The 15,073-nt window shown below is 41.1% G+C and overlaps 1 protein-coding gene across 2 annotated transcripts in view; it reads right to left on the reverse strand.

Moving 5' to 3' along the window:
* The window catches only part of LOC134397680 (collagen alpha-6(VI) chain-like), a 69,965-nt gene that overhangs the window by 54,544 nt on the left and 348 nt on the right, over positions 1 to 15,073 (reverse strand). For both annotated transcript variants that reach the window (XM_063124553.1, XM_063124545.1), the window contains exons 2-4: positions 7,392 to 7,487; positions 4,739 to 5,389; positions 657 to 1,277 (exon numbers count right to left, since the gene is read on the reverse strand). In XM_063124553.1, the coding sequence (XP_062980623.1) occupies positions 657 to 1,277; positions 4,739 to 5,389; positions 7,392 to 7,487 (1,368 nt within the window). The remainder of the gene's footprint in view (positions 1 to 656; positions 1,278 to 4,738; positions 5,390 to 7,391; positions 7,488 to 15,073) is intronic.

Here is a 15,073-nt window from a genome sequence, read left to right on the forward strand (position 1 = left end):
AGAACTATATCCTGCTTGGTGTGGCTCCTGCCTCTTATATATCATTTTCTTAGTGCAATATCCTGCTTGGTGTAGATTAGGCCCAGGACTGCTAAAATAAATTAAATGATTATGGAAGAACAGTTTATCTATAACCTGCCCATGAGACACAACAAATCAAATGAGGATGAGCTTTTGGGAGTGTCGTTTAAGGAAGACAACATACTTAGAACTATTTTATCTCTAGTTATGTATGGAAAAGAAAGTAGCATTTTGAGATGTTGATATGTACAGGAAAGCATGTGGGATGGTCATTTCCCAGAACAGCCGTAGGGCTCGCCCAAGACATCCTTGGTTAAATTATTTTTGAACCCAAGCAAATCCTCCCAAAAGTGCTCCTCCCCATCCCTAGTAGTCAAAATACAAAAACAACAAATTAAATAAATAACTAGTTGCTGCCCTTTCATGACTGCCAGCAAAATCAGCTGCCTGACGCAGCCACCTCACTCTACCTAATGGTAGGATCAGATCATTAGTGCAAGTGTTAAGTGCAAAAGTCAATTTAAAAAGTTAATATCATGTGCACAGGCCAGTGTTAGTCTGTTAGAGTTGAGTGGAGTCTATTAATAACAAGACAAAGAGCAGGAAGATTTAAGCAAGGACTATGCTTACTTTACCTGTTTCGAGCAGTACTTCTCTTCCACGTTGGACATGGAGTATGTCCTGTATTCGGTTGAAAAGTTTCTTTTGAAAAACCTGACTCTGACTTGGAAGATCAGGAAATGTGACATGTGTTGTAACATACCGTTCTGGTGGATATGATGCTATCTGAGTTAACTGGGTGGTATTCGCCCCTTCTATGCCTATGGTAAATACAGTCACACCAGACCGCCGGAGGAGAGTAGCGGCCTCTATTATGTCATCATTGGAGGGTCTGTGGGTGATGATGGTGGCCAACTGTTCCACTCCTTGAGACATTCTGCTTCCTTCAGCCGCTGTGAAGAGTTTTTTCCTGGTAAAATTAAGGGCAGCACCCAGGTGAGCTTTCCCTTCTTTGGGGGAAAAGTCCTGAATTCTCTTTAGAATATCCAGTTTCTCTGTTTCGGTGTTCAGGGAAGATAATATTTTTGGCTCAGTGCTGTATGTCACTAGGCCAATTCTTGTGCATCGATCCCTTACGTCAAGCAAATTTATTGTGTCTTTTAAGAATGCTTTCATATCTTTAGCATTTCTGCTTGGAATACTCTCATCCAACACAAATACGACATCTACAACTAAATAGTCATGACATGCTGCAACTAGAGGGGAAAAAATAACACAATATTAGTTATTCTTTTTTCTGTAATAAACCTTTGCAAGTACCTGTATAATATTCCACAGTTGTCAGTCCATGCATGGAAAGGAATCTGAGATTGGCAGTTGAGACTACTTTAAGGTCATGTGTAGACACTTTTGGTGGATATTTTGTAATGGTGTGTTTCAGATGTGGCCAAATCCCAATGCAAATTGAGTTGGTTCAGAATGATTTGGGAGATGTTCAAATCAAAGCAGGCCTCCTCTGAAGCAGACCATATTCAAATCTGAGCGTTCTTGAAGCTTTCTAAGTGAGTCAGATTCAGAAGGACACAGAGGGCTTTTTTGCATGAAGCTTTTATTGAGCACTTGTGATTATTAACTCACGGAAGTTTGCAGTCCTTTTCATAACTTCATCAACCTCCAGTGCCTCTCTCATTGTTTTTAAGGGTTATTCCATTTAAAAAACACTATTTTAATAAAAGCTGAAAATGCAGTAACAAACTAAAGAGGTGGCATAAGTGAAGAATTGTGCCTCATTTTAGAAATCTCGCAGCGCTATCTACTGGCTATATAAATGAAACATATGGAACATGCCTGCAAACGAATTGGGAAAAATGTGGGAGGGGTGTCACACATGTATATTTTGCCCATTGTAAACCCTCAAAGACTCCAGAAGACAAAGCCCTGGTAAGGCTGCCTGATTTTCTCTTAATGTAGAAAAACCCAGAGAGTCATATAAATGTGTCCGCAAAAATTTGTAGTGTCTGCAAAAACTGGTACGCTTCATCCGAAGATCTCCATATAAAGAAAACATTAGGGTGGGGAGAGGGAGAGAAGGAGGTGTAGTTTTGCGACTGATTGTTGTAGCTTCTAATACCAGTGGAAGGTTTTACCAGGGCTTTCTACTCCCAGTGCTTTGGGGGCAGGGATGTTGGAGTTATATATTGCAAGACTGATGCAGTGTTCCTCTTTGCTATTTCTCTTTTCCAGGAGCAGGCACATTAAAAGAGTTTTTGTGGCATCTGAGGCCTTAGCTAGACCAGCATTTATGCCTGGGTGAACCCCGGGATCATCCCTTTGCATCCAGTTGATGCACAGGGGATCCCGGGATCAGGGAGGGATCATCCCTCCCTGGCCCTGGGATACAGCCCTACCCTTTGGCCCTGTTTTTCCCTGTGGTCTCGGGCTGAGTCCGAGACCGCGAGCGTGTGGCCTGTTTCCGCGGCTTTACTCGCGCAGAGCCGAGCGCTGTGCCCATCGGGGCTAGGGTGGGGGGAGCGGGGAAATCAATTTTTTTAAAAAAAAACTACCTTCAGTCGCTTGAGCACTCGTGCACAGCCAGCCCTTTAAAAAAAATTAAAAATGGCAGGCGCGATGCCTCTCTTCTTGAGATCATCGCACCTTACATGTAAACAAGGGTGAGATCTCGAGTTATTCACAATGTGAGGTCTCCCCTCCTCTACCCCGCAACAAAAGGTAGGTATAGCTAAGGCCTGAGAGACCTAGGAGGGTAGAACACTGGGTGGTTGCTGAAAAAAATGCTGTATATTCAAGTCAACCTCTGCCACTGTATGTTCCACATCCATCATTCATCCCTATTTAATTGAACATTCTGGTGCTAATTGACCAGAAAACCCAAAAGGTTTAAACTTGTTTTCATACATCATAACTCCTGAACCTCTGAACCTATTGTTCTGATATGTTGCAGATTTCTTGCCTAGGATCACTTCTATGTTGCATGAAGTTTTCATATAAATTGCAAAAAGGGAAAAAAGGAGGGGGAAAAGAGAAATCAAATCACTTCCCCCTCAAATTTGAAGTCCCTCATTTGACAAAAGTGAACCGATTCCTCCAAAATTCTGCAGGCTTCTTAGCTAGCACCACCCCTATGTTGTATACCATTATCATACGAATTGTAAATGCTACTCCTGCACATAAATCCCTCATAAGGGGCAACTATGCCTGCAAATGACATAGAGGTGTACAAAATTATGCATGGCGTGGAGAATGTGGATAAGGAGACATTTTTCTCTCTCTCTCAAAATACGAGAACCCAGGGTCATTCCATGAAGCTGATCGGTGGGAGATTCAGGACAAATAAAAGGAAGTCCTTCTTCACACCATGCATAGTTGAATTATGGGATTCACTACCACAAGATGAAGTGATGGCCACTAATTTGGATGGCTTTAAAAGGGGATTGGGTAAATTCCTGGAGGTGAAGGTTATCAATGGCTACTAGCCTTTATGGTTGTGTGCTATCTCGAGTATTCAAGGTAGTAAGCCTGTGAGCACCAGTTACTGGGGAACATGGGTGGGAAGGGTGCTGTTGTACTATGTATGTCCTGCTTTGTTGTTCCTTGGCCGCTGGCTGGTTGGCCACTGTGTGAACAGAGTGCTGGACTAGATGGACCCATGGTCTAATCCAGCATGGCACTTCTTAGTTCTTATAATTCTTCCAGGTTCAAAATCACAATTTAAAGGGATATAGAATTGACATTTGGCAGGTTTCATGCCCTCATATGAGCTAATATGTGTGCAAATTTCATCCAGTCCTATCAACAGAGCAAAAAACTTACAGTCATTTCTTTGTTTCCAGGGATAGTCAAAAGGAGACAAAGAATTTAGGATTTCCAAATTGAGATTTGGATTTGGCCCCCAAATTGAATTAGGCAGCCTCCAAAGAACCTAAGGCAAATCAGACTGTTTTCCAAGATGATGAACAAACTGAATCTTGCTGTCAGAGCACACTATTAGTATTTTGCGTTTTTGTAATGCAGCAAAAAGCACGTCTATCTGGTAACCCACAGTGGGATGAATGGGAAGTTTATTTTGTTGTGAGCGGCAAGAAATATCAGAGGAAGAGTAAAAGTCTACAAATGAAATGTCATGGCATTTGGGCATTTGAAGGACATCTGATGATGTTACCTTCATAGCACTGAAGAGAGCTGTATCGCATCAGCTCCCATGGCACAAAGCTAATGTGAGAAAGGGTGTTGGACAATGAAACTCCTTTTCACCATGTAATGTGCAAAGCTGTGGCACCCTTCACATGTACTTTATGATGGACCTCAGCTGCACCAAAGTGACACTTCCTAAACAGCAACCATATGGGTGATGTCTTAAGTCAGCCATCCCCAACCTGCTGCCCACCAGATGTTCGGACTTCAAATTCCATCAGCCCCAGCCAGTATGGCTGATGGTCAGGAACATTGGGAGTCATAGTTGAAAAATTCTGGAAGACACTAGGTGGGAAAAGGATGCCCTAATTTGTTTGCACTCTGTTCAACGTGGGCTTTGCAAAAGATGTGTCAAGTGATTTTGGCATGTGGATTCCTCCACCATCACACGCACAGTAACCCAGACACACCAGATTTGGCAGATTTCAGTAACTGAAGATGAAGGGGCTTTTTCATTCATTCATCAGCTCATATTTCTGGTTTTCTACTGCATTGTTTACCTTACCTGCTAAAGGCCAAGCTGCTCCATGTGATACTACACTAGGAGGAGCAGTCATTGAGATGACCGTGCTAGGTGGAGAAGTCGTTGAGATGAAAATGCTAATATCCACTTCTATGGCATTTCTAATGACATCGGGCATGTTTGCGGAAAACTTTAGGAGATCCCTCGGTGTATCAAAATAATAGTAGAAGGGGTGGGTAGCCATTGCTTCCAGCTCTTGCAGAGATGCATCCAGTGTTCCCAAAGCTATGACCTTTACCCCCTCATCCTGTAATACCTTTGCAGCATCTTCCACAGCATCTTCTGACCGCCCTGAGGTTGAGACCACCAAAATCTGGTTTCTGTCTTTTCTTGGGGTTTTGAAAAAAGTCTCATGGACCGTTTGTATGGCATTCCCGGTTCTTAAAGATCCACCCCTGAATGCAAAGCTCTTTTTAATGTGGTTCAGCATGGGGTTCCTTGCTTTAAAGTCATCCAGCTGAACTTCAATGTGCACATCGTCGCTGTATTGCACAAGTGCAACACGATATTTGTTCGGGCCTATTGGAAGACTGCTGATTATTCTGTTCACAAACGATTTCACAGAGGAAAAAGCCCTTCTGCCAACGGCATCGGAGCTGTCGATCAAAAGGACAATGTCTGCAGACTCAGAGGCTGCAAATGCAGGAAAAGAAAGTTAGTGCATAAACTTATCACTACAAGTGATAATATAAAAATAAAACTGTTTAGCTAAAGTTATTCAGGAAAAAAACCTAGACATACTCATTATATAATCTTTCATGGATTCTCTTTAATGTTTCTGTTTTAGGTGTGATGTTTGAGATAGAGATACATCTATATTGAATGGCACCCACCACGTCTCCCTGCAATCACATTTTGTCCTGATTTATATATCAGAGAAGTGAAACTGCTTGATTTACTTCTGGAATAGTTATGCATTGGACGATGAAACCTCTGAAAGCTTCATTCTGTCTTTTCTTGGGAGCAAGCCAGACATGTATGCATTCATTAAACATCTACATCTAGAGATGAGCATATTACCCCAACATTAAAATCACTCCACTGGCCGCCAATCAATTTCTGGGTGAAATACAAAGTGTTGGTCATTACCTTTAAAGCCCTACATGGTTACCTGTGGGATCACCTTCTCCCATACAGTCCTCCCCAAACACTCAGGTCCTCTGGGGAGAACTTACTTCAGTCAGCCAAAACTAGGCTGACAACTGCTACCCAGAAGACCTTTTCTTCTGTCGGCCCCAGACTGTGGAATGGCCTGCCAGAGGACATTTGTGAACTTAATTCCCTCTCTGAATTTAAGACAGCTTTAAAGACTAGAATTTTCCGGCAGGCCTACCCAGATGAATATGAAACCAAGAATTTTTAAGATGTGTTGATTTGTTGTACTAATGTTGTTCCCTGCCTCAATCCAAAGGGAGAGGCGGGTAATAAATAAATAAATATATTATTATTATTATTATTATTATTATTATTATTATTATTATTATTATTTGCTTACACATCTATACTTATAAAAGATGTGTCTGTCTGGGCCATCACACCAAGACTGTGAAAACTAGACACCTGAAATTTGGTGCGTATATTAAGGGGACGATAGGGATATGCACCTGAGGGTTATTTTGTTTTCACAGTGCATTAATTAATTTAATCCTTTTAAATGTGTCCATGTGGTTGAAACCTGTACTAACATCTTCAGTCAGTAGGGGCAAACTTCCTTAACCAGTACATAGTCAATATAGTTTGAAGCAAAGGGAGATTACCAATGACAGAGTTTTATGGCTGGCCTCTCCCCACTGCTGTTGGGCAGCCCCACCAAAAATGGAATGGACAGACCCCTTAAACAGGGGAGCTATAGGGGTGCACAATGGTAGAGGGCATTGTTTCACTCAGATGGAGCGGGAACAATGTGAAAGCAGTACAAAATTGCCTGAAGGCTTTACTATATGAAACTAAGGGTGATTTCAACCCATGCAAAGCCAGGTTTGTTCACTACTTTGACTATGGCCCCGTTCAGAAGACACCTTAAACCACGGCTTTAACCATGCTAAATAAAGCAAAAAGCCTTATTCACCATGGTTAAAGCCATGGTTTAAGGTGTCTTCTGAACACGGACTGGCTTTGTGGCTTAACCACCACGGTTAAAGACATGGTTTAAGGTGTCTTCTGAATGGGGCCTATATAAAGTAGAAGGTGGGGGTGCTTTTTATAGTAAACAAGAGTATGTGGAAGGGAATGAAACCTGCTCACTCTGCATTAACTCTTTTTCATCCAGCCCTGCTCAGTTCCAGTATAGGTGCTGGGCTGAGTAAATACAGCTTAAAACCTCAGAACATGTCAAAGTAAGAAAAGAAAGAGGGTTAGTTTTATTGCATTTAGTATAAAAATAGTCTCCCATGCTTTCTGCTAAACTGACAAGTATATGTCCCCCCCCAAAAAAAAAATTTTTTCCCCATACATTTTTTTTGGCCTGTGGTGTTTTGAAACCTAGGAATGTTGTAAAGTTTCAAATGTCTCTTGCAAAGGAGCCTACAGGTCTAAACTGCCACCACATCTAGGCAACAACCCATATTAACATTAGCAAGAACAATTTCTTGCTTTTTAAAATAAATTTTTTTTTTGGTAAAGGCTACTGAAATACCAGGTTTGTGTGTCACAGAAGTCTGTGCCAGAAGAATAACAAGGAACAAAACCGGAAACATCTTCAGATTGTGCACAGATGATCCAAGAAATGAATCTAGGAATAAAAACAAACCTGTCATTTGTCACCAATACTATCATTTCTTTATACATTCAAATGAAAGCTATCCTCCAGTTGAGGAAATTGACCTAAATTCTGATTTCTTACTGCAAGTTTGATGATTTGTAGCTCAGGCAGGATCTACACCACTGCTTTAGGACGGTATTGAAGTGTACTGGCAACTGTTGGGGCCCATTGACACATACCATATATGGCTTTCAAACCACTTTCATAGTGTTATATCCCACTTGGTGTAGATCTGGCCTCAGCGTCTCAACTACTGTACTACATCACTTCTCTGGTGCATGCAAACCCTTTGGCCATACAGAAGTTCATTGGATCCAGGCTAGTATCTGGCATGATTAATATATCCTTCCTTTTTTTGACTTTACAATAACCATGCAGACAAAAGACAAAATAAAAAAGGCAATGGAGTAGCATTACATACTACCCAAATTTTCTCAACTGTGTTTTTATTTATTCAAAGAAATTAGCAGACAAGCAGAATCTATTGTATGATAAATATCATAATTAAGTGCCACACATTTACCCACAGATCTGTTAAGCTGATGAAAAGCTTGATATTTTAAGTAGGATAGGATGACTAACAGATAAAACTTTCAATTAAGTTTTAGGGCTTATTTATTATTTATTTATTTATTACATTTTTATACCGTCCAATAGCCAAAGCTCTCTGGGCGGTTCACAAAAATTAAAACCACAATAAAACACCCAACAGGTTAAAACACAATTACGAAATACAGTATAAAAAGCACAACCAGGATAAAACCACACAGCAAAGTTGATATAAGATTAAAATACAGAGTTAAAACAGTAAAATTTAAATTTAAGTTAAAATTAAGTGTTAAAATACTGAGTGAATAAAAAGGTCTTCAGCTGGCGACGAAAGCAGTACAGTGTAGGCGCCAGGCGGACCTCTCTGGGGAGCTCGTTCCACAACCGGGGTGCCACAGCGGAAAAAGGCTTGTGATGTCTTTATGGTTAGTTGGACCAATCTAGGGAGTACATAACCTGGTTTGCCCCCCCTCCCACCCATGTTTTGGACTATAACTCCTTGACCTTTGGCCATACTGGCTTGGGCTGATGGAAGTTGTAGTCCAAGACATCAGGAGGATGCTAGGTTTGGTCTAATCAGTAGCAGACTATAATTTTGTCTAATAAGAAGGAAAATATAATCACTAACCAAGGGCTTGTCTATACATCCTGGATGCCTCATTGTGTCTGGTGCTGCATTGTTTAGATGACACAGCCACCAACTTGCAGCCACATTGGGCTTTCCCCCCTGAAACTGTGCTTTTTCGTGGTGTCGTTGTACCATGATTTTTTCAGTTTCTCCGAGGTCACCATGTTTCTTCATCTGTCAGTGGTGGCTTCAGTTTGGGTTAAGCAAGTGGGCATTGCTAGGGGTGGATCTGGGCAGGATCTACACTACTGCTTATAACAGTTTATAAGGGTTATGACAACTGTTAGGCCCAGGACACATTACATATACCGTTTTCATACTGTTTTAAAAGTGTTATATCCTGCTTGGTGTAGATCGGCCCGATTACAGGTTAAGCACAGGAACAGAGGACTTGACAAGCCAAGTGGCTGCCAGCACTGCGATTTTTCCTGGTCAGATAACCTGCATTCCTTCCTGCTGTGTGACTTTATTGATTCCACCTCACAGCAGCTACGCGGCAGGGTTTTAAGGGAATCAGCTACCAATGTGTCATCATATAGACAACCCACCCACCCCCAGAGGAGAACATAAGCCTGGGGTTCCCAATGTGGTATGCTTGAGCACTAGTCTGCCCACAGACGCCTCTTAGGGCACTCTCCAGGCTATCTACCCCTCATAATATTTTTAAAGATTAAAAAAAAAGTAACTGTGAGGGTGGCATATTGTAAAGTATCATGCCTGCCTTTAACAGCAGCTCTATTTCCAAGAATGTCTCTTGAGGCCCACGAGGGGCTAGAAAGGACAGCAGGGAGCATTTTTTCCTGTGCTGTGTATGTTTTGTCTGGTGTTTTGTGTGTGTGTGTGTGTGTGTGTGTGTGTGTGTGTGTGTGTGTGTGTGTGGTGTTGTATTTGTTTATTTGTTTATCTCAAGTATTCTTATGCCACTCCTCAGCCAAAAAGGCTCCTACTTTAGCACTGCTTATATACAATCAATTAAGCAAGACAGTCCTGTCCCACCGGGTTATAACTTAAAAACACACAGAACGCAGGGGGAAAGGAATGGGAAGTGAAGAAGGGGAAAAATAATTCTTGCAACACGGCTGGTGGAATGGCCCTGGTCTCCCTCTCATCTCCCACAGCACAGACTTCTGGAATGGCTGAAGGTGGTAACTGCTGCTGCCATTATTCCCTGCCTATCCCATTGGTCATGGACATATACATTACCCTTTCAGTCTAACCCTTGCCTTTCCAAGCCTAGAGACTATCATTAGCAGTTGCCACCATTTTCTCTAGGTTGGGAAAAGAGAGCTTAGGCATCAGATATATTCATTTTGGTATGCCAGACTTTATTCCCACATTCTTGAGGCCATCAGAAGCCAAATTTATGCAGACAAGCTGTTATGAATTTGGCCTCCACTGAGAGTTACCCTAATACAATATTCATTACCCATTAATTATCAACCATTAACCGGAAAACAAAAATCTCTAAGTGTACTTTCAGTCTTGAGTAATAAAGTAATTACATTTTTAATGCAACATTCTTCAGATATGCTTTGACACCAAATGTTATGTTTTATAACTCTTCATTCCTCAAATAACCCTTGACCCTGAGTGAGGGACAGCCCTTGACCCTGAGTGACGTCAACTTTCTTTGTTTACACAAGGAGTGTAGGAGCTGGATGACATCTGTGCTGAGAACGGGTTTTGGCTGCCTGAGTCCCTGGCTTAGAATGCCTCTTGTTGGCCTGATGAGGATGGCAAATGGACTCAGCTGGCACAAGGAGAAGTGGTTCCTCTCAGTACTGTTTGAGTTGGGTGCCTCCACACACCTCTCATTGTCCTCCTTGGGGGCAATGAGACATGGACAAAGGAAGGATGGCTGACACTGGAGAGACCAGCTGCTCATCCCAAGGCTGGCTAAATTCCCTGTTGCCCACATCCTCCCATCTCTGATCTCTGTTTATAGTGGTGATACCTCTAGGGGGAAATCCTCCAGGAGGCAGGGCTTTGAGGTCAAGCTCCCCCCTCTGGAGGAAACCATAGAGGCTCCCCAGAATGGATTGAGGAGTTTGGCACACAGATTAGGCCCATTGGCTGGGGGTTCTGCACCCCTGCTTTAGACTTCCTTGTCAATTAGTTCTTGGTATCAGATACCCAGAATTCATGGGTGACCTGCTTGGATCTTTGTGTATCTTGTCTCTAAGTACTAATCTTACAATTACTAGTTTACACCTCTAATTATTTTTTAATTATGTACCATTATGCATCTCTTGCACAAAAAACAGGTGTTGTCCTTAACCACAAACAGTATACTAGAAAACCAAGGAAGTTAAGGTGATAGATGTCAACAAAATTCTATAGTAAAATAAGATGAAATATACAATCAAGACTATAGAGCACTTACAATATACAATACATTACACATTTAAAAATACAGTAAAAAAAAGTGCTTCACAAGCTTTATTGGCTTTTTTACTGTATTTTTAATGTGTAATGTATTGTATATTGTAAATGCTCTATAGTCTTGATTGCATATTTCATCTTATTTTACTGTAACATTTTGTTGAAATCTATCACCTTAACCTCCTTGGTTTTCTACCATTATGCATCTCTTCACTTTATTATGGAAAAATAACTGATTTCCCACTACTCCCTTCACCCATCTCTTCTCTCCCGTCCTTCTTCCAAGATCCCTCATTTCCCTTTCCCAAAATGCCACCCTTGGGTGATTTCTAAGTGATTTAGATGAGTAGAATAGACCCCCCTACTCCCAGGAAGCAGAGAAAAGTCCCATTTACCTATTTGGGTAAGGTCGCTTACTCAGGGGTAAGGAGGAGCCCTAGCTGCTGGTTAAATCTCCAGGCGCTTCTCACACCCCCCCTTACTTCCTTTCCCAACAGCTCAGTGGGAAACCAGGGAGAGAAATAAGAGGTGGGAAGCTTGCCCATCGAAAGGAAGGGAGGGTGAAGCAGGAAATGTTCTGCCACGTAGGCAAGGTGGGACAGGAATGTCCCAGGGGACATTGTGAGGGGGGGGGGGAACCAGGGAGGGAGTGGTGGACAGGGATTAGTTAAAGACAATGGAATACGTGACAGGAAGGTCCCGGGATTCATTACTAAGGGAATCATGAGATAATGGCGTTTGCAAAGTCAATAGGGTCTCTCACCCATCTGGGCATGTCAAGAAAACAGGGAGGAGGATCAGCTGCGACGATCTGAGCGAGCAAGCAACCAATTATTTGCAAACAATGTTTCCCCCCCTGTATAAAATGAAATGTAAACTTCTGTTCTGGGCCTTTTCCCTTACATTGACAAGAGAGAGGGACCTTTGTACAAAGAGATTTTTGATTCTGAGGTGGAAATAAACTTTCCTTTTGAAACTGCATCCGGATGCCTTTTTATTTCATTTAATTGGGTTGTAATCCACAATTTTTCTAACAAATTGGCATTTTATAAACCCTGTTTATAATACCCTGTGCCTGTTTGCATTCTCTTCCCCTCCTTATTGTTTTATTATGATTTTATTAGAATGTAAGCCTATGCGGCAGGGTCTTGCTATTTACTGTTTTACTCTGTACAGCACCATGTACATTGATGGTGCTATATAAACAAATAATAATAATAATAATTTTATATGGCTTTGGGACAGGTGAGTTAGCAGTTTGACAGTAGTCTTCCCAGCAATTCCAATGAAGCTAAAATTGACTATTTTCTAAAAAAAATTCACAAAAGAGGAAATCCATCTGAGCAACATGAGAGAGATAATTTCTTCTACAATGTAACAAACGGAAAACTGTCCATCATTTCTCTCACCCTTCTTTGGCTTGTACACTATTTATCCTAACATTCTTTTGACGTGGCTAATCTGCCATGTTTTTTTCTTCTTCTTTAAATATATTTCAGTTCTACATTCCTTCCCCCTCCCTTCTATATAATTTGATCATCAGCTACAAAATATAATATATATCAGATGCAAGGGTTTGTTTCTTTTCTCAAATCTTTTCTCAAACCTCTCCTCCTGAGGTCATCCGCCTCACATGTAAACGGAGGAGGGATCTCACAATAATCACATCGCGGGATAATAATCACTCCTCTGTCCTGGATTAAAAGGTAGGTCTAGCTAAGGCCTAAGTCTTCTACTTCACAGTTGTGGGTCTTTTGATGTCTTGATCTTGGGTCCATGCTAAAAACAGTGGGGACAGGTCACAGAAGGGCTTGTTCAACCTTTACAATCACTACCAACCAAAAGGCACTGTGCAGTTATTTCATCTTTCCCTCCTTAACAGTTCTTTTCTGGTAAGAAAAAGGATGGAAGAGGCACTGAAAAAACCTGTGAGAGTTACAAACGGAAGACATTGTGGTCTGGACCCCCTATAAAGTTCTGTGAATGGGGCAAGGGGATTGCACAAGACTCTGTCTCAGCCTTGCACACGTGAGCACACACACACAGTTTATCTGCATCAGCTCGATTTCTAGGGATATTCATCCAGATATCTGACATAGTATCATATTCTGATGCTAATCATCATATGACTTAGATAGGTCTGCATTTGCTTCTTCCAGGATGTGTCCGCAATTAGGCTGCCACTTTCAGGCTTGCTTGAGGAAAGCCAGAAATTAATACAAAAGTACTAAGTTATGTAGCTACAATTTGGAAGTAGGAAAACAGCAGAGAGGAGAGGATTAAAATAGATGCCCTCTCAGAGTGGGAAACGTAATAGATACAAAACGAGTACCTGCTTGTTTTTCTTTCTCTGGCTTATTGCAGTTCCTCTGTATGTATGTGTGTGTGCGAATGATTTGCAATGGGGAACTGAGGAAGGGGCAAAGAGATAACCACACATATTCTGTGTCCCTGATGCAAATCAGCTTTCCCACAGGGCTTCTTTTAGCAAAAATAAAAATAATAAAAACATCATGAGAGCAAATCAAGGATCTCCTCCATAACATGCAGTTTGCACCCACATGTACCTGCAACTAGATGCCCCAGCCTGCCATTCCAAATAATGCATTTATCTTAGACATTAGCTATATATTTTTATCCTTTGTTATTCGCCTGCTGATTACTGCCAGTCAGTACAGCAATCTTGCTAATTAGAGCACATTAGTACAAAGGGACAGAGTAAGCAATGATTGATAACAGTGAAAGAGCAATGTCCCACATTCTTATATTGCCAAGTTTTTACTTCTGGGGTTTGGAGATCTTCCGAAATACTCGCTACATATAGCTTAACTGCTAAATGATGATCCATGAAGTTATGGACCAAATTCTGATTCTCTGTCTTAATTTTGGACTTACTCTAACAACAAAACATCTGGGATTTTTTGGAGAAGATAGTAGATGTGTCATAATCCCTATAAATCATAAACTCACTGGTCAGAAACATTGTACACAGGAGTAAACATTGTCACAGAACTAAAACAAAAAATATTCAGGGGGCAGAGAAGGAGCAAAATGCATTTTGCAGGGAGAGAGCTTTGTCCCAGGTATTAGATTTCTGAAAGACAAATGATGGTATATTTTACTTTTAACTGCCCTATCGTAAACATATTTTCTCTGAAGTAAGTTCCATTGATTTATTCAACAGGATTTACTTCAGTTAACTTTCATGTAGGCAATTCTTATTGCAGTCATATCTTAATTTCCAGTTTATGATTCAGTTATCATTTATATGGGAGAAGTACTTTTCCTTCAAGTAACCACAGAAGTCTAGCACTGAGAATCGAAAATGCAGGCGGTGGCGGGGGGAGGGGAGTTTCTTGCTGTGGGTGTTTTTGCCCCCACCCCATGTCCCCTGAGGTACTGTCTTGTAAGAGTCATTTGAAGAAATACAGATAGAGTGTTCCAAATGTAATGGCAAACTCATTTAAGATTCTTTTGTCACTGCTTTACCTTAGAAAGATATTATTTTTTCTAAAAATTTGAAATAAAATTAAAAGTTTGGAAAAAGTTTCCCCTTCTGATAGACTTAAGGCACAATCCTATGCATACTTAGCCAGGAAAAATGCCCTAGAACTTTCAGCATTCCCAGCCAGCCCTGCTGGAAATCGTATGACTCCCACCCCCGTCTAAACATACATAGGATTGCACCGTATTTAACTTTTCTTCTGCTGCATCCTCTGAATACATATTTTATTGATTTCAAGTTTCATTAGATATTCTGGTCCCTATAAACTTCTGACCATACTGGAGTAAAAGAAAAAAATGTTGCAAGAGGTAAGAAATTCTAACTGATAGGGATGCTTTCCTGCTTGTTTGTTCACCCTTGTTTAAAAGAAAAGAAATGAGATGTTTCGGAACACTCCGGGGGAATGTATCTCCAAGTATTCATTACACTTTTGTAGCACTGTCAGTGACTTAAGGAACACAACTGCATTCTATTTAAAGTCTAAAAGAAGCT

This window comes from Elgaria multicarinata, chromosome 1 (assembly GCF_023053635.1).
Source record: "Elgaria multicarinata webbii isolate HBS135686 ecotype San Diego chromosome 1, rElgMul1.1.pri, whole genome shotgun sequence".
NCBI lineage: Eukaryota > Metazoa > Chordata > Lepidosauria > Squamata > Anguidae > Elgaria > Elgaria multicarinata.